General features: G+C 44.0%; 1 protein-coding gene across 1 annotated transcript in view; it reads right to left on the bottom strand.

Annotated features, from left to right (window-relative positions):
- Positions 1-25,514, bottom strand: part of LOC146796476 (uromodulin-like) — a 583,380-nt gene that overhangs the window by 155,928 nt on the left and 401,938 nt on the right. Inside the window, exon 12 of the mRNA XM_085629079.1 lies at positions 9,289-9,396. Coding sequence (XP_085485205.1) covers positions 9,289-9,396 — 108 coding nt within the window. The remainder of the gene's footprint in view (positions 1-9,288; positions 9,397-25,514) is intronic.

The raw sequence follows: 25,514 nt of genomic DNA on the forward strand, positions 1-25,514 counted from the left end.
TCTGTATTAAACAAATTATAAGAGACAGACCAGTACCATAGTGAAACAGGTGCCGCAGAACTGCTTGACCCACTGCTGAATCCGCTTTCCACTGACTGTCCAGACAATAATGTCTGGTAAGTGTGTGCACATTTGTCCAAGTTACCGCTCTGCAAATGTCCGGGAGCGAGACACCAGCCAGCAACGCTGTTGAAGTCGCCATCTTTTGAGTAGAATGAGGGCACACTCTCGTTTGCAAAGGTTTTCCTGCTCTTTCATGGCATAAAACAATGGTAGATGCAATCCATCTAGAAATGGGTCCAGAATAAGCTATCAGAAGTTGATTAGTTTTAAGAAAAGATTTGGTTTTCTCTATGTAAAACTTGAGGCATCTTTAAATATCCAACGTGTGCAGAGATTTTTCTGCTGCAGTTGAAGGATTCTTGAAATATGTAGGCAACACAATTGGCTCATTGAGATGAAAAGTTATAGGAATTTTAGGAATACATTTTGGATTTGTCCTAAGAATTACTTTATCTTGTCTGAATTGCAAGTAGGGCTCCGAAATTGAAAATGCTTGGTTCTCGCTGACCCTCCTGGCCAAGGTGAGGGCAAGAAGCAACGCCACTTTCCAAGAGATAAACTGTAAGTCAGCTTTGTGAATTGGTTCGAATGGCGTCCTCATAAGTTGAGACAAACCCATGTTGAGCTGCCAAGGAGGTGGTGGATGTTTAATTGGTGGAAACTGTCTGAACAAATCTTTTCAAAATTCTTTAATCAGTCTTTGAGACCAAAGTGATGGACAATCCGGTGATCTGCGGTATCTGGAGATAGTCGCCAGGTGAACCTTTATAGAAGCATGTGAAAGTCTGGCCTTGGCTAGATGAAGAAGATATGGAAGTAATTGTTCCCCAGAAGATCTAAAGGGATGCAGATTTCTTGTTACACACCAATTGCAAAATCTCTTCCATTTTGCTGTATAGGTCTTGTTAGTAGAAGTTGCTCTAGCACTTGCTAAAATTTCTCGGCACTCTAGAAGAATATTTAGTGATTGAAATTCACGCTCATAAGGTTCCAAGCTGACAATTTTAGAGAGGTCAATTGCGGGTGAAGAATCTGTCCTTGCTTCATGGAGCTAATCTCCTGAATTATTGGAAACTGCACCCTGGGCTCCACTGACAATTGGAGAAGTTCCGTGTACCAGTACTGTCTCGGCCAAGCCGGGGCTATCAAAATTATGTGGCATGGTTCCGACCTTATTTTTCTCAGAATCCTCGGAATTGGAGGGAATGCATATGCAAACATTCCTGTCCAGCAAAGGTGTAGAGCATTCCCCCTCGATCCTTTTTGCGGAAATCTGCTTGCGTATGTCTGGCTGAAGGGTCTCCTGGAGGGTAAACATTATAATTTTCTTAGTTTGTACATCGCTCCACATCTGGTCCGGCCATCCTTGGGACACATCCGTGACGTCATCCTGGCTTTACTGCTGAGACCTACTATCATCATTTCATGGCTATAATAGATCCGAACATGGAAGCAACGGGGCAAGGGCGCTCTACTCAAGATCCTCATCCCTGCTTGCAGACTGGGTTGTCTCCTTGGACTTATGCAATGCCTGGAGGATGTATGACCCACGGGCAACCTTTGGACAGTCTACAGCAGTATGTCCAAACTTGACTATGCCTTTCTGACAGTCACAGATATCCCAAATGTGTGAGCTGCCCACATTCTTCCCTGGGGCATCTCTGACCATGCTCCAGCCATGCTACATTATGGCCCGCATGCAGAGGGAGGCAAGCCATTATGGCTCCCCCAATGCCTGATGCCTAGCAGATGCACAGTGTACTGAACACTTGACTCAGGCCCTCAAAGCCTACTTTGACCTCAATACTGGTTGAATCTAACCTGGTAGGGTGCTCCTACGGGATAGAGCTAGAGCATTCCTGTGCAGACACACCCACTCTTAACTCCAGTGTATCTTAGACCTGAAAGCAAATACCCTATCCCTTTAACATAGAAATTGATGGCTTAGATATGAAAACACCCTGAGACAGGTGGAAAACCGCAGAACGTCCCTTTGACAGTTGTATTTGAGGAAAGCTAAGCAATGCTGAATGGCCTCCACCACACACATTTATGAATGGAGACACAAGCCTGGGAAACTCCTATACTGGTTGGTGACACATGATGTAACCTCCAGATTAATACCATATCAGAGCAATGCCTCCACACTACTTCTGAAATTGCGACTGCATTTGCCTTCTACTACATTACACTCTATGCCACCGCCCCTTACATGAAGATAACCACCCTCTGATCACTGACCTCCCTCTGGCAACCTTGGTGGATAGGGCAGTCCTTGAACAAGCCCTGACTGTGGAGGAGCTAGCTAAAGATGTAGGCAGCCTGCAATCTGGCAAGACACTGGGCCAGATGGTTTCCTTAGTGTACACTACTGAATATTCTCATCAATAATCTCCCCCTCACCTTCTAAAATTCTACCTAGAAGTTGTGGAAACTGCTACTTCCCTCCTGAATTTGATCTTGCCACTATTACTGTCCTTCTTATACCAGGACGACAGCCCCCCACAGACGCTTGCTCCTCTTACCGCCTGATTTCACTTATCAATGCGGAAATTAAATATTTAGCTAAAAGTCTTGCCAACTGAATCCCACTGATGTCGTCCTCTTTTATCCATCTGGAGCAATGTGGCTTCATACCTCTCCGCTGCACCTTTCACTGTATTCGCAGAGTACTGATCGCTCTGGAGCACCGCAGATGATTTAAAGATCTAGCCTCACTCATGCTCCTGGATTTTGAAAAGGCATTTGACTCCCTTGATTGGGAATTCTTGTTTCAGGTCCCAGATGGAATTTGGGCCCTGCTTTTTAGTTAGATTGTGGAATATTGAACAAACAGAAAATGCAATTGCGTTCTTTTTTCCTGAGGTGAAGCACATTTAAATCTCCTGCCATGCCTTGTAGCCTAGTCATTGCAAGGGCTACTAACTAAGAGTCAGTAAAAGTGAATGGCTGTATTTTTCATCTTGTCGTTTGAGGAGTGTGATATTGTGTTATCAGCCATGAATAAATGAATAAAATTCATAAAGCGTGACAGCTGCTCCAAACGGAGTGTCCCGGCCTTGGGCAATAGTAAGACTCAGAAACTATAAGATAAGGAATATGAGGACTGGCTCAAATTAGGTTTCCCCAAAGAGGCGGGTCTTCGGAAGAGTTTTAAATGAATCCTCTGAAGTTGAGCTCCTAATATGCTCGGGGAGAAGGTTCCAAAGCTTTGGGGCTAACTAAGAAAAGGGGTGCCCCCCTGCTCTTGCTTAGTTAATCTCAGGGATGCATAGCAAATTGTGATTGGCTGAGCAGAGTGCTCTGTGAGGATGATATCTTTTGATTTTATTACAGATGTATGTCGGGGCTTTCATTTGGGTAACCCTAAATGTTATCGTCAAAGCTGTACATTTTATTCTTTGGTTAATGGGCAGCCAATTAAGAATTTTCAAGCCATTTCATATTGATTGCGGTTTAGGAATGTTCAAAAAGAGTCTGGCTGCTGCGTTTTGAAGCCGCTGAAGACTATTTGTCAATGGTGGAGGAGATCCAAGAAGCAGCACATTGGCATAATCGGGTCTTGATGTAATCAACGCATGGATGATGATTTTTCTGGTGCATGCCGGCAGGAATTTGAGTGTCTTTCTTAGAGATTTCAGCAGAGAAAAGAAGAGTACTCTGGTAGCATTGACGTATGGCTTAAAGAATGGTGCACTGCCTAATTTAACCCCCAGAGTGTTGGCAGTAATAGAAGGTGCTAGAGGATGGCCCAGTTTTGTAGGCCAAAGATGAGACAGGTTCAGTACGTGGGATATACCAAATATTAGAATCTCAGATTTTTCTAAGTTTAAACAAAGACAGTTTTTATGCATCTACTCCGCCACTTCTGACAGACAGCCTTGAAAAATTGGCTGAGACTGAGGCATCCACACGTTTGAAGATAACCATCAACTGGGTGTCATCAACATAGGACATCACATTGAAACCCCCATGCTTGAACAATGGCAGCACAGGGAGCCATATAGACAATTGGGCTCACGGCTGAGCCCTGTGGTACTCCACAATTGACCTCTTTGCAACCTGAGGTAAAAATGGGAGATGTACTGCTTGCTTTCGGTTGGAGAGGAAGGAGTTTAATCATTTTCACACAGTGATGACAATTCCTGCATTCGCCAGTGGTTGCAGTAGAATGTCATGTGACACAGTGCTGAAAGCAGCAGACAGGTCACGCAGAATCACAATGGTGTTTGTCAGGGCCGGACTGGCCGTAGCGGGCACCGGGCAATCCCCCGGTGCGCCGCACGGGTGGGGGCCGGTTTTGGGTCCCTGGGGGCCATTTTTGTTACAGGGCCGTTTTTGCAGCACAGCTGTAAAATCGGCCCTGTAACAAAAACGGCTGAAAATCGGCCCTGGCAAAGAGCTCGGCGGCACCCCATATCTCACCCCACCGCCCCCCCAGTGGGGAGGGGGGCCGGCCGAGCACTTTGCCAGGGCCAGTTGTGGTTCCCAGTCCGGCCCTGGTGTTTGTGCCCAGGTGGAGTCAGGTTTTAATAAAATCAGTCACTTCAATGAGTGCTGTTCAAGTAATGAAGCCTACCGGAAGCCGGATTGTGAAGGGTGTAAGACGTCAGTCTCTTCAATGAAACTGGTAATCTGGGAGTCAACCTAGGATTCCAGGTTATTTCCACAAGCATGGAGAAGAGAGATGGGTATAGAGTTGGCTGGACATGTGGGGTCCAGGTTGGTTTGTTTTAAAGAGGAAGAATCAATGCCTCCTTCCAACACACTGGCACTGTATAGAAGTATTGTATTCCCCCTCACCCCTGAATAGGTAAGGGTTAGTTTAGCCTGCCAAAAGACTTCCGGAGCCCTTTAGCACACATGGCATCAAGGTGCATCCATGGATAGTGTATATCAGCGGTAACGCTTGCTGTGGGGTACCCCAGGGGTCTTCCCTTTCACCTCTTTTGTTTAACTTGTACCTATTACCCTTGATTTGGTCTCTGCGCAAAGGAGTGGTAGAAACCTTTAATTATGCCGACGACCTACAGCTGGTGTTTGATATCAATTCTTACACTTCATCAGTGTTCAATTTTCAGTCTACCTTGAGTTTTATCAGTGTATGGATGAATGACAATCAACTGAAATTAAATTCTGATAAAACTGAGCTCTTTCTTACAGGTGGACCAACAGACCAGTGGAACTCTAATTTTTGGCCTCCTATGCTGGGTAGGCACCCACTTCCAGCAAGCTCTGTGATTAGTAACAATCTATCCATGAAGGCTGAGATTGGCTCAGTGGTCTCAGCCTGCTTTTTCCACCTGCGAAGATCAGCAGATTCTTGACCACTGAGGCCCTGACTTTGGTTTTCCTAGCCTTGGTTATCTCGCGTATTGATTACACCAACTCATTATATGTTGGCAATCCTGCCTTTTAATTACACTGTTTGCAGTTGGTGCAAAACCATGCGGCCAGGTTAATCACCAGCTAGCCTACACGACATCATGTTAAACCTTTGATGAAGAGTCTACATTGGCTTCCGGTGGCTAAACACTGTGCCTTTAAGCTGGGATATACCATCTTTAAAGCCCTGGCTGGGAATGGCTCAGCTTTTATTTCCTCAAGGATCCACTGCTATATCCCTTCTCGGGAACTGCGTTCCTCCAATCTTATTCTGTTGACCACTCCCTCATTTAAGCGCAAAAAACACGGGGGCTCAGATTTGTGATCTTGGCCCTGCAATTTTGGAACTCGCTTCCTGCGGAAGTGAGGTCGGCAACTCTTTATGCACAGTAAAGGAAAATGCTCCAGACCCACCTGTTTTCCCAGGCATATCAGTAAGCCAATTTTCTCGTCGATGCAGCATCCCCCTTGTTCTTAGCGCCATGAAACCGCTTGGTGTACGTGCACTCAAAAAACTTTTAACGTAACATAACATAACAAGGATGATTTTGATGTCATCTGGTGGCATGAATGAAGAAGGCTTGCTTGAACTGACAGAGGGGTATTTTACTCTACCTCCTCCTTGAACGATTGTTGAGTGTGTGAGTGCCAGAGGTGGTTTGAAATTCAACTGAACTGAATGTATGTAAAAAATGTTTCATATATAGGCTCAATGAGCCTAGTAGTTGCATTTTTGTAGTTGTCAGAGCAAGTGTTAGCTCATGCACTGATGTTTTCTTCCACTCAAGTCAGGTAAGCTCTGGTGTTTTATTTATTTCTGTCATTCACCCATTGCTGAAGGGTTTTGCTTGAAGTGTTCTGTTCTGTGCTTTATGTATTAGAAACATTTTGGTTAGTTAATCTGCTAGAGCCCCATTCATTTTTCAGCCAATAATTGTAGGCTGTCCTTTACCAAAAGCCGCACATAAGTAGGATGGACTTGGACCTCATCAACCACTGCAAAATAACTATGATCTAGTAGGTTTTTAAGTGCAACATGGGCACATTTTGCCCCCCTGATGGGGACGAGTGGATTTTCTCTTTTTTTTCTTAACAGGTATTGATGGCTATCCTCATTTCTGTTAAACAAAGCTGATCCTTTGTTACGCACATCATTCTGTCCTAGCTAGGACATGAGAACTGGAAATTTCTATTCTACATAGCATCACCCAGAAAGGAGGGTGTGAACAAGGGGCTATTGCATTAATATTGCTATGTCCCTACAACTGTACTGTTGCTTACTTATTTAATAATGTTGTTGTTCTACGGGAACCATTAATGGGATCTAAAAAATGTAGGGGCCCATCCTATGACACAACAGATGGTTTAGTGTTCCTTCCTAATTGAAGATCCTAGCATCCTATCTTGTGCTTGTGGTGTCACAGGTTTTGTGGTGTGAAACCCTAGTCAAGGAGCAACCACAATTCTTGTCATGATGAAACACAAGCAAACCCCAAATTATCCTTTGCTTAACACTCTGGTAGCTTGGCACAAATGCAGCCGGACTTAACTTAGAGGAAACATGTAAAGTATTTATTCAGAACTTCAAACAGCAATAAAGTGACACCACAACACAAGAAAAATCCCACACCAATTTAGTAAAATGTAATACATTATTTTAGACAGAAACAACAAAAATCCAATCAGTAAAACTGAAAATATGCAAAAGTAAAGAATTAAGCAGAACAATGCATAACAGCACAAACTGCCAACTGTGGTTATCTGGTTGCACCGGACCAGGACAAAGTCAGAAGTTCAGGCTGTACACGATGGAGTGCCGGCCAGTGGTAGGGACCCAGATAAGTCCACTGGATAGTACTTTATGCCTAAGGTACACGGACTGCGCAGATTTGCTTTGCGAGGCTTTGCGTTGTCTGGCTTCAGTTCTGAGGGACAGTGAAGGCCACGATGCGAGGTCCTACATTGGGTTGATTTGCATTGTGTCTGTTCCGATTAAGCTGCGCGGCGAGATTTAGTTTCAAGTAGCACCAGTTCTGATGAAGCTGGCATCTGAGTGGCAAGGCTTGGTGAGACTTTGCGTCGCTCTGCGTCAATTCTGTTGACCTTGGCAGGCATGGGGTGAGATTCTGCGGGGCTTCGATTTGCTCGGTATTGGTAACGATGAAGCTTGTAGCTGGGGGGGCTATGCGGGGCTTCACCTCGCTTTGTGCAGGATTAAGCAAAAACCACTGCTGGGCTGGTAAGACAACTCTATCTCCACCTCTAAGGGTCCAGGACTGGAGGGGCACCACTTGCAGGGTTGGGACTCATAGAAGTCAAATTCCAGGTACAGAGTTCAAGAGAATCTGAGCCTTTTCTGCCCCTCAAGCTCTGATCAGGTAGTCAGCCAACTAGCCTTTGGAGTCACTCTGGTGGTCTTGGGTTCAAGGTGCAGGTCCAGTCTTTTTCACTCAGGCAGCAGGGCCACAAAGTAGCAGTTCTTCTTTCAGCAGAGCAGCACAGCAGTCCTTCTGAGTATTCTACAGGTCCAGAGGTGAACTGAAGAGTTGTGTCTGAGGGTCCACTATTTATACCTAGTTCCCACTTTGAAGTAGGAGAAGCTTCCAGAGTCCGTCCTCTACAGAGATTTCTGGACTTTCCTGCCTCTATGCCCTGACCTCAGCTTTCTGTGGCACAAAAACTAGTACAAAACCCTTTGTGAGTGTGCTGAGGCAAAGCCTTTGTGATGTGCAAGTGTGGTAGGTGACAGCTCTACTCCCTTATCAAGTCAGATATTGTCCATCCTGCTATCACCTATTCCCCCTTTGTCTCACTGTCTGGGAGTAATACACAAAGATCAACTGCCAGCTATACTTACTTATGTGACCCAGGACACAGGCTGCAGCACCAAATGATTAAGACTAGAAGATGCCAACTTTTTAAAAGAGGTGTTTTCAGAATTTTGACTTAAAATCCGACGTTACCATTAAAGAGGGGTTTAAAGTACAGTTAATTAGCCAAACAAACTCGAAATTTCTATTTGCTCCCAATTGAAAGTTATCACTTAATAAATGTAATAAGGTAACCCCATGTTATCCTACGGGAAAAGCCAGGTCTTGCAGTAATGAAAAACAAACGTAAGAGTTCTTTTACTACTAGGACATGTAAAAGTTATAGGTACATGTCTAAAGTTTTAAAAACACTGCACCCTGCTCCATGGGCTGTTTAGACCCTCCCACCCCCACCCTGGGGTGAGTTACGTTAATAAGAAAAAGGTATAGGCCTAGCAAAAGGTTTATTTTGCCAGTTCAAAATGACAGTTTAAAACTGCACACACAGGCTGCAATGGCAGGCCTGAAACATGTTTAAAGGGCTACTTAGGTAGGTGGCACAATCAATACTGCAGGTCCACTAGTATTGTTTAATTTACAGGCCCTAGCCATAGGAAGTACCACTTTACTAGCGACTTCCAAATAAAATAAATGTGTCAATTAGGTGTAAGCCAAGCACTTTATCACTGGTTAGCAGTGGTAACATATGCAGAGTCCTAAATCCAGCAAATTAAATGTCAGCCAAAACAGGAGGATTGAAAGCAAAAAAGTTATTAGAAAAACCATGCCAATTATGTCAGTCCCAACACTGCCCAGAGAGGCCACTTGAGGGAACAACAAATAAGACCACGCTGCACGTCTTCAAATACCATTCAATACCCTCCTATGAGCTATTTGGTTAAAATGGATCGACAATTATTATTACAGAAATAGCCTATCTGACACTGAATATAAAACCGTACAGCAAAAAAGTGTAATTGTGATGGATTTAATGATATCTGCTTCATGCAATAATTGCTTGCATACGTACCACTACTGTATAAATCATTCCTGCAATGGCAGCTTTCAACACCATTGATGCTCCTGCATTCTTCTTCTTCAGTACAGTCAGAGCATTCAGGTGAAAGATAATTCGGATCTGTATTAGAAAAAATATATTTTTTTAAATGTTTATGGTAACTTTTTAAAAATCTGTTTAGATCATACTTTCATTGGTAAAACATAATACATAATTTCTAAACAACATTCTTCTGACTTTTGCAGGCCATGTTTGAAAATTGATTGATTATCCTGACCAGGAGCCCCCATCGGCTTTTCGAAACCACAATGATTTCATCTTGTTATGCAAAAGAGCCTAATGGAAATAATTATTTTTGCATGGTTTATGCATATGAATACTTTCACATAGGGGTATGGCTCTCTGCCTTTGATAATAACATTACCTCACTTTGTGCAAAGTGACAAACCCAACATCCAATTATCCTGGTGCCTCATTTACCCATTTATAGTATTATGTTAGTCAGTATTTCTGCACTGTGATCCTAGGATATAGGAAATCACAATTACTGTCAAGAGGATTAAGTCAGCAGGTATTCACTTCAATAACAGAAGGCCTTTAGTTTGAGGACCTTCAGTTAGTGAGCACATTCCAATGCTAAATGTTTAATATCAAGAGGTTGCTCCTTAGTCCTCTGACCATCTGACCTTTACCTTGACGAATTATGATGAAAGTTTAAAAAATCGTCCCCTTTTTGGTTCAGCTGGGTCGATAAAAAGGGGGGGGGGTCTCAAAGCGTATTTTTCCCATTTTATGCCTATAGGGATTATTCATTTTTTTAACATGACTGCAGCCCGAACTGCTGAATGGAATCACACCAAATTTGTCGAAAGCTAAATGTTGGTCCAGAAAGCGTGTTTTTTGTGATTTGGTGTAAATCCGTCCAGTAGTTTCAGAGAAATTAAAGTTTTAAAAATAAAGAGATCTGGGGCCACGAGTCCTTGCAGTAGACTTGCAGATCCTACTAAAATTTTATTGGCTGTCAACACTTCCATGGCGAAGTGTTGGCAGCCATCTTGGGACTCGGCTTGAAGCAGAGTCCCACATAAAAAGTAAACAAAAAAATGAAATGGGTGCAGGGTAGCAATAGCCTGACCCCCCCAGATATAGTGGGACTGTCCCAGAAGGATGCCGCTGGGGCTTAAAACCATTTTTAAATGTATTTTTGGACCTGCATATCCATGGAAAGATTTTTTTTTAAAAGACGCTCAGACTCCTGCGCATCTTTTTCATTAAGACCCTGGGTGGTGGGTGGGCCAAATCCCAGGGGTATGATTTATAAGCATGTGGGGGTTGCGCAAGTGGCACTTCCGACACCACGACGTCTGCCACCTCCCCAGGGTAACCAAGTAAACTGATGTGGTGGAGGTCCTTATGGCCTCCCTCGCAGGCCTGGGGACTGCCACTCCCCTGGAACTTTATCAAAATTGGAAGCGGGAGGCCCTGCAGATCCCTCCGCAGCCCCGGAGGCCGCCATCTACCCGGGGCTTGAAACTTACATTTTGAGGGTGCACATGGACCCCCACGCAGCCCCGGGGCCACCATCTCCCAAGAGCTTTATTCAAAATAAAAGTGGGGGCGCACAGCCCCCCCACAGCCATAGGGACTGCCACCTCCCTGGGGCAATAAATATAGAAATGTGGGCCCCCCACGCAACACAAGGGACTGCCACCTCCTCAGGGTAATAAATATTGCGAAGGTGGGTGGCCCTGCGAGGTCCCCCTGCAGCCCTGGGAACCACCACCTCCCGGGGCTATGAAATATTACAGTGCAGGGGATACGCACCCCCACCCGCAGCCCCAGGGACCACCACCTCCCTGGGGCTTAAAACAGAAATGAGTGCGGGGGCAGTGTGGACCCCCCTGCAGCCCCGGAGACCCCTGCATTCCTGGGGCAATAACATGTACAAATGCGAGGGGCCCGCCCAGCCTCGGGACCGCCACCTCCCTGGGGCTAAAAATAGAAATAGGTGCAGGAGCCGCGTGGGCCACCCCCCCCCCCGAAGCCCCAGGGACCGCCTCCTCTCAGGGGCAATTAGTAATAGAATTGTCCCGCAGCCCCAGGGACCACCATCTCCTTGAGGCACAAAAAATATATATGTAGGGGGTCCATTGTGGACACCCAGTCCCTGGAACCATCGCTTACCCAGGACAAATCAGAACAACAGCGATGTTAATCAATCAATATACTTTATTCGACTAAAAAAGAGCCATAAATATTACATACGTACATCTTTATTTAAAAACAAATAGTCATCAGCAGAAAATACAGATTTGTTAAAAGTGCCTAATATTTGCTACAAATCTTAAAAGCAATAAAAAGATAGTTTAAAATACCATGTATAATCTCTGTAGTTCCAACGGAAAGTAAATATTCCATTGCCAATTCATGAACTCTAATCCCAGCTGCAAGTAGTAATGGACGAAAAAACTGTCTCCTCCGGGGTGTATATAATCTACAAAATAAGATAAAGTGCATAGTGCTTTGACATGAAAAACTGTCACAGGGGCAGACTGGAAGTGATGTGAACCATGAGCCCTGAATCGGGAAAGCAACCAAAAAATGTACAGTTTTAAAAAACAGCCTGGTCAGCAAAAAGTTCGGTCTTTCGTTCAGATCTATTTGCAGATAAATGGCAAGTTGTCTTTGTGGCTGGAAAAAAAGGCTCTGAATGTCTGGTAGAAGTACACTTTGGGCTTACCCGCTCAAGGCTCTGATAAAAAAAAGTGATTTGATTGAGTCAGATGAAACATTTCTCAGGGTATCAGAATTTATATAGTATTCTGGAACCCCCAGCTTGGCAAAGCTCATTTTAATAAACCTTAACCAGTGTATATCTAAGCTGTTATCCAACTTCATACAGTCTGCCAATATTGACTTCCAAAGAACAGCCTTTGGATTGTTCCAAGTTCTTACCAATAATAACAATCACTGATCATGTCATGACTGATGTAATATGTGAGGTCATAAGCAGTGCATTGCGGAGGTGCGAGTTATAGTTAGCTCAGCTAACTATTACTGCTGAATTTCACAGGTTTTGTACGAGTGAAATGTCAGCCTAACTATAACTTCCCTGTAACCTTTGACTTTTTCAGTGAATATAAATATATCAAGGTAGCTATGAATACCGAAATGGGTAGACAAGACTGCTTCAGCCTTCAAGAAACTGGTGATTTTACAATGCAACAATGCCCTTAGTTCCGTGCTGCTTCATAATTTGGTAGAGTTTGCTGGAACATATATATAAAATTCACTTAAAAAACCATAGGTTTCACACATGTTATAGTTAGCTGGGCATTTCACTCGTACAAAACCAATTAAATTCCCCTGTTATAGTTAGTAAAGGGAACTATAACTCACGCCACCGCAATCCAGTGCTGATGACGTCAGATATTACATCACTGTATTTAGACACTTATTTACCCATTTTTCCTTCCTTTAACCTTTAGCTATACATATTTAATAAATATTTATTTTACAGAAAGACACATATGTCATCAGTGATGTAATATCTGACGTCATCAGCACTGGATTGCGGTCGCGTGAGTTATAGTTCCCTTGACTAACTATAACGGGGGAATTTCATTGGTTTTGTACGAGTGAAATGTCCAGCTAACTATAACATGTGTGAAACCTATGGTTTTTTAAGTGAATTTGCAAGGTTTTTTAAATGCTAATTCCTAACTATAACGTGTGTGAAACCTATGTTTTTTTCAGTGAATTTGTCCGGTTTTTTAAATGCTAAGTTATGTATTTATTAATTTATTTACTTTTTAAGGTTTTTCACCATGCACGCACCGCTTGGTGGGCGCGCGGTGCGCTTCGCGCATCGCGCGCCCCTGTTACGCAGTTCGTGCCGTGCACGCACGGTGAGCGCACTCCGCGATTTTTAAAAAAATTTAAAACTTTTTTTGGGCCTTCGGGGTCCTCCTGTGACCCCCTGACCAAGGCTAGGGGGTCAGGAACTGTCAACCCTGCCCCCTTTTCACGTTCGCCACCTTCCTTTTCCACTCTCGCACTGAAAACAAACAAAATGGCGGCCGACACTTCCTGATTTCGACCGATTCGAACGTTGACTGACATGTAACAACCAATCAGAATTACGCTCGTGCACGTTAGCGTGTGCGCACGGTATGCGCCTCTAGATATGTATATACTTTTATCTGCAATTTTCTCAGGAACTAATGAACAGATTGACTCCAGATATGCAAAAGGCACATCCCTGACCTGAGGACTACATATATATATATATCCACACGAAAAGCAAGTTAGTAGGTGCGCTCTCAGTAAGAAACAGGTAAACAGCGAGGTCGGTAATCCACGTGTTTAATTCACACTTGGATTACCGACCTCGCTGTTTACCTGTTTCTTACTGAGAGCGCACCTACTAACTTGCTTTTCGTGTGGATATTATCTTTGCCGGCGTGCTCCGCCGGTGTGTGCGCCACCTCGCAAGGGTCCCAGCAGATCCGGAAGGAGCTTCTCATTTGGTGGATATATATATATATATATATATATATATATATATATATATATATATATATATATATTATCTACTGCCGGTCGCCAGTAGATAGTTATAGTTAGGACCATGTTTCCATAGGAAATCTGAAAATTCTATTTTGAATAACTTTGGCGCCGGTTGACGAATCCTCGCAAACTTTTCAAAACAAATGGGGCGCTCCGTTCAGCTCCAACCCTGAAAGTCTCGGGGTGATTCGTCAAGCGGGGGCCATGAAAAAGGGGGGGTCCCAAAACACGTTTTACCCATGCATTTTTCCATAGGACCTTTAGTCGAAGGTTTAGCCCGAACGGCTGAACAGAATTACGTGAAATTTGGCAGAGAGATAGCCATAAGGTCAAGGAAATGCCTTTTGAAGGTCTCGTGTAAATCTGTTCAGTATTTCCTGAGAAAATAGCATTTAAAACCATATCAATACCTATACGCGCGCACCGTGCGCGAACTGTGCGCGCACCCTGCCGTGCGCGAGCGCAATTCTGATTGGTTGTTAGATGTCAGTAAACATTCGAATCGGTCAAAATCAAGAAGTGTCGGCCGCCATTTTGTCTCTCGCAGTCTGAGGCAGGGAAAAACAAAGGTGGCGAACGTGAACAGGGGGCAGGGTAGGGAGTTCCTGACCCCCTAGCCTTTGTCAGGGGGTCACAGGAGGACCCCGAAGGGCCACAAAAAAGATTAAATTTTTTTTTTTTAAATCGCGGGGTGCGCGTACGCTGGAAAATCGTAAAAAAAAGAGAAAACACATATAAGAACGTGAAAAGAGGGCAGGGTGCAGCGTTTCTGACCCCCTAGCCTTTGTCAGGGGGTCCCTAAAGGGCGTGAAGGGTGACATTTAAAAAAAAAAAAATCGGAAAAATCGCGAGGTGCGCGCACTATGAAAAAAAAATTAAAAAAAAAAAATTACCATTTAAAAAACCTTTGAAATTCACTGAAAAAACCATAGGTTTCACACACGCTATAGTTAGGAATTAGCATTTAAAAAACCTTGCAGATTCACTTAAAAAACCATAGGTTTCACACATGTTATAGTTAGCTGGACATTTCACTCGTAAAAAACCAATGAAATTCCCCCATTATAGTTAGTAAAGGGAACTATAACTCACGCGACCGCAATCCAGTGCTGATGACGTCAGATATTACTGATGACATATGTGTCTTTCTGTAAAATAAATATTTGTTATATATGTATAGCTAAAGGTTAAAGGAAGGAAAAATGGGTAAATAAGTGTCTAAATACAGTGATGTAATATCTGACGTCATCAGCACTGGATTGCGATCGCGTGAGTTATAGTTCCCTTTACTAACTATAACGGGGGAATTTCATTGGTTTTTTACGAGTGAAATGTCCAGCTAACTATAACATGTGTGAAACATATGGTTTTTTAAGTGAATATATATATTTTTATATATGTTTTTCACGACTCTATTATTCAACTTGCTGTGTCGACAGGAATCAAAACGGCACCACAGGGTTGCCATTCTTTTAATTTTATTATTTAATCACCAGTGCATTATACAAGGGACAGTCGACGCGTTTTGGCGCTTGCCTTCCACAGGACCATAGAGTCCTGCCGTCTAGCGTGTCCTCACATATCGGGCAGAAAGATGGGAGCAGAATTTCCATTTTCATAGCCTCATTCCTCTTCGTTTCAATTTCAAGTTACAGTATGATGATAAAGAAACATCTTATACAGTGCAATTGTGTTTGTTAACATTCAGATTTCGAAATTTATAGTAAGGTACTTGTTATATGATTCAGAAGACGAGGCGAGAGGGAACAGGAAAGTGATTTAGAGGTTTATGGATTTAATTTAAAGAGGCAGCATTTTTCCATTTGAAGGAAAGTGCAAGTGCATTAGAAGCTAATCTGTATAAATTATAAGCAATAAATAATAAAGCAGCACCCGATAGACAAAAGTCCTTAAACAGGAGCATGCAAAAAGCGATTGTGAACAGGAAAAAAGCACCGCGAACAAGCAATTCCGCGTGTTCGCGGAATTTCTGCGTGTTCGCGGAGATTTTTTACCGTTTCGCGGAGATTTGCGTAACGCGATTACGCAAATTCCGCCCACCCCTATAATTCATATGTTTGATATGGACGCCAAGGTGTCCTAAACTAAAGTGCTAGTGTGTTAATAACTAGTCAATACAACTTTTAAAATAACAACATAGCCTAATATATTGTAAACCGCATGTGCATAAGCAGCTTCTATGGATTGCTTTTTACAATTTCCTGAGAATTAGTGCAATGAGCAATTGTGTAGAAGAATTTTTGCCTTATACACAGTTAATTTCAATTTACAATTCTTATCCGTTTTTCAAGCAATCTCAAATCATCTCCTAAAGTACATGTGCATCAACAGTACTTTGTAGCATGGCTATTAAGCCTTTTCTTTTTAAATTCACCCAATGTCAAATAAATAACGCCTCTATGTTCTTTTTACTAAACACACCCATTAACTTATACAAATTACAAACACACTCTGTAATATAATATTTATGTCCTTTACATAAAGTCCTGGAAATCAACATAAATTCAGTATTCTAGCTGATGCAGTTAGGAACAGTGCTAAAGGTGTATATGTAAATCTGCATCCAGGTTATGGCCCATAGGTATGTCTGTTCCCATTTGGATTATCAGTCTTGGTGCCATTCATCGTAACAATAACTGTCTGTTTTCACTTCTTTCATTTGTCTTTATATGCTTAATCCCAAAGTACTGCAATTTCTTGATGTCACCATTGATGTTTTTCCCAGAAGTGTTTTGCAATTGGATATGAATAGTCTCTGTTCATCACTGCTCGAAGATGTTGTAAAATTATCAGTCTGACTTTATTCATAGTGCTGCCTACATAATATTATTTGCAGGGACACATCAAAGCATACACTACAAAAGCTGTATTGCAAGTAATGTGTTATTTTATTTTTTTCAATTCTTTCATTATGCAGTCTTTCTGTGTACCTTTGTGCAAATATGCATATTATTCATGGAAGTATATAATGAAATTACATCAATCGTAGCCATCAGATACGAGTCCTTCCAAGGCATATTTTAAATTCCAAGGAGTCCCATCGAAAGGATGGTAGGGCTATCACATATGGTGCTAGAAAGAGATCTATGTACCTTGAGCTAATTTTGAAGATTGAATTCACAGAACTGACTATAGGACGTCCTGATTCCTCACCTCTCGTGTCCCTTTCTCACCTCCGTACTCCAGTGTCAGGGAAAATCCTCTTTTGGCGCAGAAGCGAGCGGGTCATGCTCCCATCTTTAAATCCCCTAAAAACCTCTGAGCATGGGAGCCTCCAACCCTGCAGGGCTGCTTTGTTACAACAGGCACGGAGCAGCCTGTCATGAAAACAACAGAATGTCGAAGGCCATCACGCACACCCAGCCAATCACAATTACAGCTCACCTACCAACTACCAGACTGACTCCCATTAAGTCATTGTCCCCAGTTGTCCTTTCCCACATATACACCCACCCCAGACCTAACCGTCGCCCGGAGTGACAATACACATCTCCCCTAGCCTCACTTGCACCCCAACATCACCATCCCTATCTCCTCTCATCCCGCCTCACCACTCCCCCTCCCCGCACCAATACTCCCACGATCCCGCTCAAACCCCTTATCCAATCTACCTCGCATCCTCAGGGTGCAACATATCTCTCCTACGCTTACTCCTCCCCCAATAACACAAATACCCACACTGTCACAAACACACTCGAAATCACTCCCTCCCCTCATCCCGCCATTCCACCTGTCCCTACTTCCCTCACATCTACTATCACAGTCCCGTACTTAACCCACATTCAGACCCCCGCACTCCAGGCCTTTACACCTCCCTCCATAGACAACCACACAGGAAGATTCCAACACAAAGTACCCGATTACGATTCGCTCTCAAATTACATTCATGGCTCAACTACACCTCCCTCACCCACAGTCCATCCATTAAATATGGAAATTCGCACTCCAGACCTCAGGCAAGATATTACTATCACTACAACAAGTCAAAGCTGACATCCAAGCTCTACACCATCTGATTATTCAACAACCCAAGCTCACGCACCCTGTACTAGAATCCAGAACATACCCACATATCAAAAATTCGAAACACACCCAACAACTACACGTAAGCGCCGAGAATCATGAGCCCTCAAGATGGAGAACAGTGCCCAACGCCTTATCCTGTCCAGTCAGGATGAAAAAAACCCTATCATCTGAAGACTTAATCTCCCTACTCCATTCTTATGAAATACCGTACCTCCCACCTCATTCTGGGCACCCAGATAACTTACTTATACACTCCCTAATCCAAACTATCCCTATCAATACCCACAGAGCTATAAGACACAATTCCAGAGGCACAGTTGAAAACAACCTCACACGCATCCCCTTCACAATCGTACCCAACAAGACACGGATAAAATGTATACTCCTAAATTGTAGATCGTCATCAAGACATGCAACCGATATAGCTGATCTAATACTCGCTAATGAACCTGATTTACTAATCCTGACGGAAACATGGCTAAATTAATCATCTGCGCCCATCCTGGACATACTAGTACCAACAAACTATGACATCACAAGACTAAACAGAATTGAAAGGCCAGGTGGTGGTATTGCTTGCATACATCAGAGCAATCTAACAGTGACCAGCTCCAATGCCCCTGCACTGTCCTCCTATGAATATCTTCGTTTAAACATCTCTAGCAATAAGAATTCAATATGTTCACTATACACATTCTACCACCCTCCAGGGGATAACTTCCCCTTCTTAGAACACCTTATGGATATTCTAGCTACAAACATTGGTCAACAAAATATTCAAATATTCCTGTGTGACTTCATTCTCCATTGGGATGACCAGAACGACCCAGGGGTCAACAGCCTCAAAGATTTCCTCTTAGACCTTAACCTTAACCAAATCTGTAATAGCCCCACACACGATAAAGACTCAACCCTCGAGCTAGTAATCTCCAAAGCAGACTCCACTCAACTTGAATCGATCCTCCCTTGTGACTAGTCTGACCACCACATCATTACATTCCACATTAAGGAATCAGTTAAACTACTTTCTGCACAACCCACGAGAACGGAAATCTGGAAGAGGAATCTAAAAATGCTGGCTCCGACCTACTCTCAACCTCTAATCCTAACATCCTGCTTCCCCTGGAAGGCCTAGCCGATGTACAAGACCTGACTAACCATTACTTCCACTCCATGAACATGATATTAGACAAAATAGCTCCTCTACAATTGAAAAGACTCTCCACAAAAGACTGAAAACCCTGGTATGATGGTAGGCCAAATGAAGACAGACGATCATTAAGATTCATTGAACGACGATGGAGATCTGCACCATCCTCTGACCATCTCAAGTTCTTAAGAACCACGAGAAACTCCTAATTTAGAAAGATCAGACAATCTAAAGCCGACTTCTTGCGTAATCAACTAAACCAAGCCAAGAACCAGCCCAAAAAGCTATTCAAACTAATCAAAGCCCAAACCAAGTGTGTACCCACCCTCCCCCGGCTATCCCAGACACACTACCCAACTGTAATGAATTTGCCTCCTTTTTCACCATGAAGACAGAACCATAAAGACTGACCTGCTCAACGACCGTATATCCTTACTGACACTCAGAGGAACACTTCTCCGTCCCCGACAGGAGCCCCACTCATATACTCGGCAAAATTTGACCTTAAAAACAACGCATCCTGTTCCTCATTTAACACTTGCAGATATTAAAAACACTAACAGCTTTGAATCCCTCCAGCCACTTAACAGACCTTCTTCCCGCAAACTATTTAAAAGACTTAATTCCACTGGTATAACCTCTATGGACCAAGATTATAAATACCTCACTCCTTCAAGGAACCATCCCAGAAATCCTTAAAACAGGTGAGGTATCTCCTATCCTAAAGAAACCAACGGCCAACCCATCGAACTTAAATAACTATCGCCCGATATCGAACATCCCCACTCTGGCCAAACTCTTGGAAAAATGTGTACACTCGCAGCTTAGCAACCACATTGAACAATTCAACCTACTCAACCAATACTAATCAGGCTTCCATGCAGGGCACAGTACGGAATCAGCCATGACCCATATAATAGATGACGCACTTAAAATCCTCAACCAAAACGCAGCCTGTTTACTAATCTTACTTGCCCTTACATTGGCATTTGACACCGTCAAACACGACAACCTGCTAGAGCTCCTGAAATACAGAATGGGATTATCTGTGCTTACTTGGTTCACCTCTTTCCTCCAAAATAGATCTCAGAGATTCAAGGTTCATCAATCCTTATCCAATCCTGTCCCAGTCACTTTAGGAGTACCGCAGGGATCTTCCCTTTCACCCACACGTTTCAGCCTGTTCATAGAACCACTCACCAAACTTTCCAGTCTCTCCAAGGTCCACTTTCAAATGTATGCTGACGACACCCAACTCTACTTAAAGATCCACTCACTTGAGGACATCAAATCTCTCAACTCAACGCTACAAAAAACTCAAACGTAGCTGCCTGAAAACCATTTGAAACTAAACACCCTCAAAACTGAATTACTCTTAATCGCCCCCCCCCCCCCTCCAACGAATCAACCATCATCCTCGACTGGCTGACTCACCTAACAGCATTCAATGGGCAACCTCTCATTGTCGACTCAGCAAAATCGCTGGGATTGACACAGGATAGCAACCCAAACACCAGGAACAAGACCCTTTTCTACGTATAAAAAGCCAAGCACCAGGCTGGCCCTTATACATATACTCTTTGATTCGTCCCTTAACCTCTAAGTGGTAATTACACTCAAGAAAAACCAATCTGGCTACCATTCCAAAATTAGTTTGGCAAGGCAGCGAGGCAGGTCCTTTGATTTTTTGGGGAACGAAGTTATGGAGTGCTTTGCTTCACAAGATGTGTCTGTGCAACTAATTTGCACTGTTTCAGAAGATGCTGTAGAAGTGGCGTTTTGAAACCTAGCTCGGTTCCTTGGTCCTTGATATGCTAGAGCTGGGAAACCCCACCGAGGTAGCCATGCGCTTTAGAAATTATTTGATTGATTGATGCATCATTTGAAAAAAGGCTGGCCTACTGGCTTTTGGCAAGAGCTCCTCGCAACATCGATATAAATAAGACTGGGCTATTAGCTTTATCATGGGGTCACCACATCTATATCTATCTATATTCATTAAAAACCAAAGGTTAGAGGGACATTGTAGTAAGGTTCAGATATTACACTCCCAAAACCAAAGAAATTCAACTTATACTTATCACAAGAAACTATAACTTGTGCCCTAAGGTTACAATAACCATTACCTCCATGTTCCTGTTACTAATTGTATTGCAAATGTTGCAGTTATATTATAAATGATGTATTACAATATGGCATTACTGATGTAATATGTGGAGTAAGTAGCAGTGCGTGGCGAGGGTGCGAGTTATAGTTATAGTTACCTTAGGGTACGATTTATATTTTATTGAGATACATCCCTATAACCTTTGTGTTTTTTAAATGAATTTCTATGTTTTTAAAAGGTTAAGTAATATTTGATTACCTTACGTTGATCCTGACCTCGCTATGCATGGCATTCAGCTGTGTACAGCGGGGGTTGGTCGAAGGGCCTGGCCCACAACCAGGCCCTGTAGCCAAACCCCAGTAGGCACCCAAACTCATGCCATGCACGGCTAAAGGCCATGCATGATGGGAATTGGCAGCAGGGCCTGGCAGGCCAGGCCTTGGATCAACTGCCCATAGGGAACCAATCCCTTGCCATGCACAGCCTGTGGCTGTGCTCGGAGGGGCTGTGCAGTGCCTGTGTAGGTATGCAAGTAAGTCTGTGAGTGCCTGTGTGGATCTGTGAGTGGGTCTGTGAGTGCCTGTGTGTGTCTGTGAGTACCTGTGTGTGTCTGAGGGTGGGTCATGAGTGCATGTGCCAGTTTGTGAGTGGGTGTGTGAGAGCCTGTGATTGACTATGTGAGTCTGCGAGGATCAGTGAGGGGGTCTGTGATTGCCTGTGTGGGTCCGTGGATGGGTATGTGAGTGGCTGGGTATGCAAGGGTGTGTGTGAGTTCCTTGTGGGTCTGTGAGAGGGTCTGTGAGTACCTCAGTGGGTCTGTCTGTAGGTGTGTGAATGGCACTATGGGTCTGCTAATAGGTGTGTGAGTGCCTGTGTGGATCTGTGAGTAGGTGTATGAGTAGCTCTGTGGGTCTGTGAGTGGGTGTGTGAGTGCCTGTGTGGGTCTGTGAGTAGCTCTGTGAGTGCCTGTGAGGGTCTGTGAGTACCTGCCTGTGTGGGTCTCTGAATATCTGTCTGGCTCTGTGAGTGGGCGTGTGAGTGACAGTGTGGGTACGTGAGTGCCTGTGTGGGTGTGTGAGTGGGTGTGTATGTCTAGGAGTGAGTATACAAGTGCTTGTGTGGGTCTGTGAGTGGGTTTTTAAGTGGCACTATGGGTCTGCAAATAGGTGTGTAAGTGCCTGTGTGGGTTTGTGAGAGGGTTTCTGAGTATCTATGCCGGTCTGTAAATAGGTGAGTGAGGGGCTGTGATAGTCTGTGAGTGGGTGTTTGAGTATCTGTGTTGGTCTGTGAGTGCCTTTGTGTGTCTATGAGTGGGTGTGTGAGTAGCACTATGGGCCTGTCAATAGGTGTGGGAGTGCCTGTGTGAGTCTGTGAGTTTCGCTGTGGGTTTGTGAGTGGGTCTGTGAGTGCCTGAGGGGTCTGTTAGTGGCTGTGCATGTCTGTGAATGGGTCTGTGAGTACCTGTGTATGTATTTGAGTGGGTATGTGAGTGCCTGTGTAGGTCTGTAAGTAGGTGTGTGTGTGTATGTGTGTTTTTTTTAATGGTGGCTGGATTCACAGATACGTCTCGACCTCACACACAGGGCTGTGCTGAGAGCAGCAGCGGATCCGTGAATCCCTGCACATGGAAAAAAACTGTTTTAAGGCAATTTATTCATCTTCATGGGTCCCTCTGCAACCCCCAACACACCCTGACCACTTCAATCACTAAGCACTTAAGTTTTGAGGCCCCAGGACTGTGCCACGAGACATAAAATGGCAGACGCAACTTTCCAGTCAGGTTGCAGCCAGCCAATCATGGCATTGCTGTTGGCACTTGGATTCGCAGAGCTCTGTGAAAGATCAACATCCCTAGATATAAAATGTATTTGTTTATGCAATATCTTAACCATGGATTTAAACAAAATTCCAACAAGGGCTGCTTCTGGACCAAGAGTTAGCTTTCTGCCAAATACGGTGTAATTCCGTTCAGTGGTTCAGTCTGTAGTCGTGTTCAAAATCCCTATGGGAAATTGCAGCTGAAGTGAGGTGCACACACACACAGACACACAGTTGTAGATAGATAGATAGATAGATAGATAGATAGATAGATAGATAGATAGATAGATAGATAGATAGATAGATAGATAGATAGATAGATAGATAGATAGATAGATAGATAGACAGACAGACAGACAGACAGACAGACAGACAGACAGACAGACAGACAGACAGACAGACAGACAGACAGACAGACAGACAATTTGCTCTTTCACAGGGTCACCACATCAACATATGTAAGACAGGCCTATTGGCTTTGTCACAGAGTCAGAGAACATCACTAAAAACAATAATCACATATTAGGAGTCACTCTTAAAGCCAATGGCCTCACTAATCATATTTAAATGCATTCAGTATTAACACAATAAAATATTTTTAATTTTAATTCATGTGTTTTAGCCTTTCATTAACCTCTTCAGGCCATCTAATGCAAAACTCCAGAGCCATAAAGCCTAAGACTCCAGGTGAGAGTGCTTGAAATACAATGAAAAACTCTCCTGGCATATTGGGCATAAAACACTCAAGAGCTTGCCCATAGAGCTTGAGCCCAAATACCTGAGGGTGCTTAAACTCACTCTTAATTCATCAATCTGGCAAAAAAATAGGCTTGTCTCCCCTTCAGGTTACTCAGACAGCCCAGATCAGAGGGAGGGTTATGCTTCCCGGACGTTAACCTCTATCACAAAGCGGCCCAACTTAGAGTCATCAGTGAGTGGTCCCAGAGGGAGTCACATTACACTGGCTCCACATGGACATGGCAATAGCAGGAAGAGCAATCTGAGACCTACTGTGGAAACCAAAAAGTGACGGCCCCCGTAATGCATACCTTAGCACCCCAACCGGGACTACCCTAAGAGTGTGGGATGAAGTCCCCCAGAATATGGCCTAGACGACGTTTCCTTCTCCCTTCACCCTGATTCACTATAACTCAGCATTTGCACCAGCAGGGATTTGATGCATTGAGGGAGCGGGGAAGTTTAACGCTACCACACCTCTTTCACAACACAGACATACTCACTTTTGAACACAAATATCAATCTCACAGAAGGGGAACGCCTCCGCTACCGACAACTGCACCATTGGGTATTACAGTCAGACACACGGGAGGCAGCCACGAGGGAGCGTACACGAGGGAGCGTACTCCTCTGGAGAATTTTGTGAAGACGACCAAGGGTACTAAAGGGCATCATAGCCGTTTCATACGATCTTCTCCTCTGTTCAATGCACTCACAACCATCCCGCTATATTGTTTTTTGGGAAGGCACCCTGCGTCACGAAATTTCAGAAGGCGCATGGCGGGCGCGTTGGAAGGACATTCACAGGCCTAACTATTTCTTGTGTCTCCAGGAAGCACATTACAAAATCTTATACGATTGGTATTTATACCCGACAAAACTGAAAAAAGGTTTTCCAAATACATCCAACTTGTGCTGGAGGGGATGTGGCCTCCTTGGCAATCTCTACCACATCTGGTGGGACTGCCCGACAATCTGCCCCTTATGGTCCGAAATCTTGGCACACATAAAAAGATATCTTGGGGTACCGAATACCAGACACACCGACCTTTGCACTATTGGGGATTAGATCTGAATCCCTGAAATACCAAACAAATGCAGATAAAGGGATACTTTGGCTACGTCTGGGGAGGCAAAGATTTTGGTGGCAGGCTACTTATGCCTGACTTTAGCAAGTGGTCACAATGGAGCGGATGAGTGATATTTTTAGCCACGACTTTACAAATTTTGAGTATACATGGGGATCCCTAATAATTACCTTTCAAAAGATCTGCCACTAATAGCCTGCCGTTGGTGTAGACTTGGAGCCTAAGTGCGATGCACGAGGATTTGGGAAGGTGTCGGCTCTCGATGCAGCAACTGCACTGTGCCAATCTCTCCAGCCTGGGTCCCATGATGAATCGGTTCTTGCAGCCGCACAGAAGGGCCTGCGTCAGAATCGGTGTGGTGCAGTGATATCGGACTTTGGACAGCAGTGCACAAGACTCGGCGTCCAGCAGTTTCTCCAGCCACAGGCAGGCGCTGCATCGATTTCTTTATCTGCATGGCGGCGATGCGTGGGAATTCTTCCCGCACTGTGGTTTTGTCTCAGAAGCAGGTGCGGCTGCATCATGCTTCTTTAGTTGCTTCAAGTTTCCTCAGTTCCCAGCAGCAGGAACAGCCTCCAGAGGCCCAACATGGGAACAGGCACCTCTTGGTAGGTGGGGAGCTGGTGGTGACATCTTTGTGTCCCAGAGACCTTGGAGGTCTTCTTCAAGCAGGATCCACAGCACACAGCAAAGTTTTGGCCCTATCCGTGGCAGAAACAGC

Source organism: Triturus cristatus, chromosome 10 (assembly GCF_964204655.1).
Source record: "Triturus cristatus chromosome 10, aTriCri1.1, whole genome shotgun sequence".
NCBI classification, from domain to species: Eukaryota; Metazoa; Chordata; class Amphibia; order Caudata; family Salamandridae; genus Triturus; species Triturus cristatus.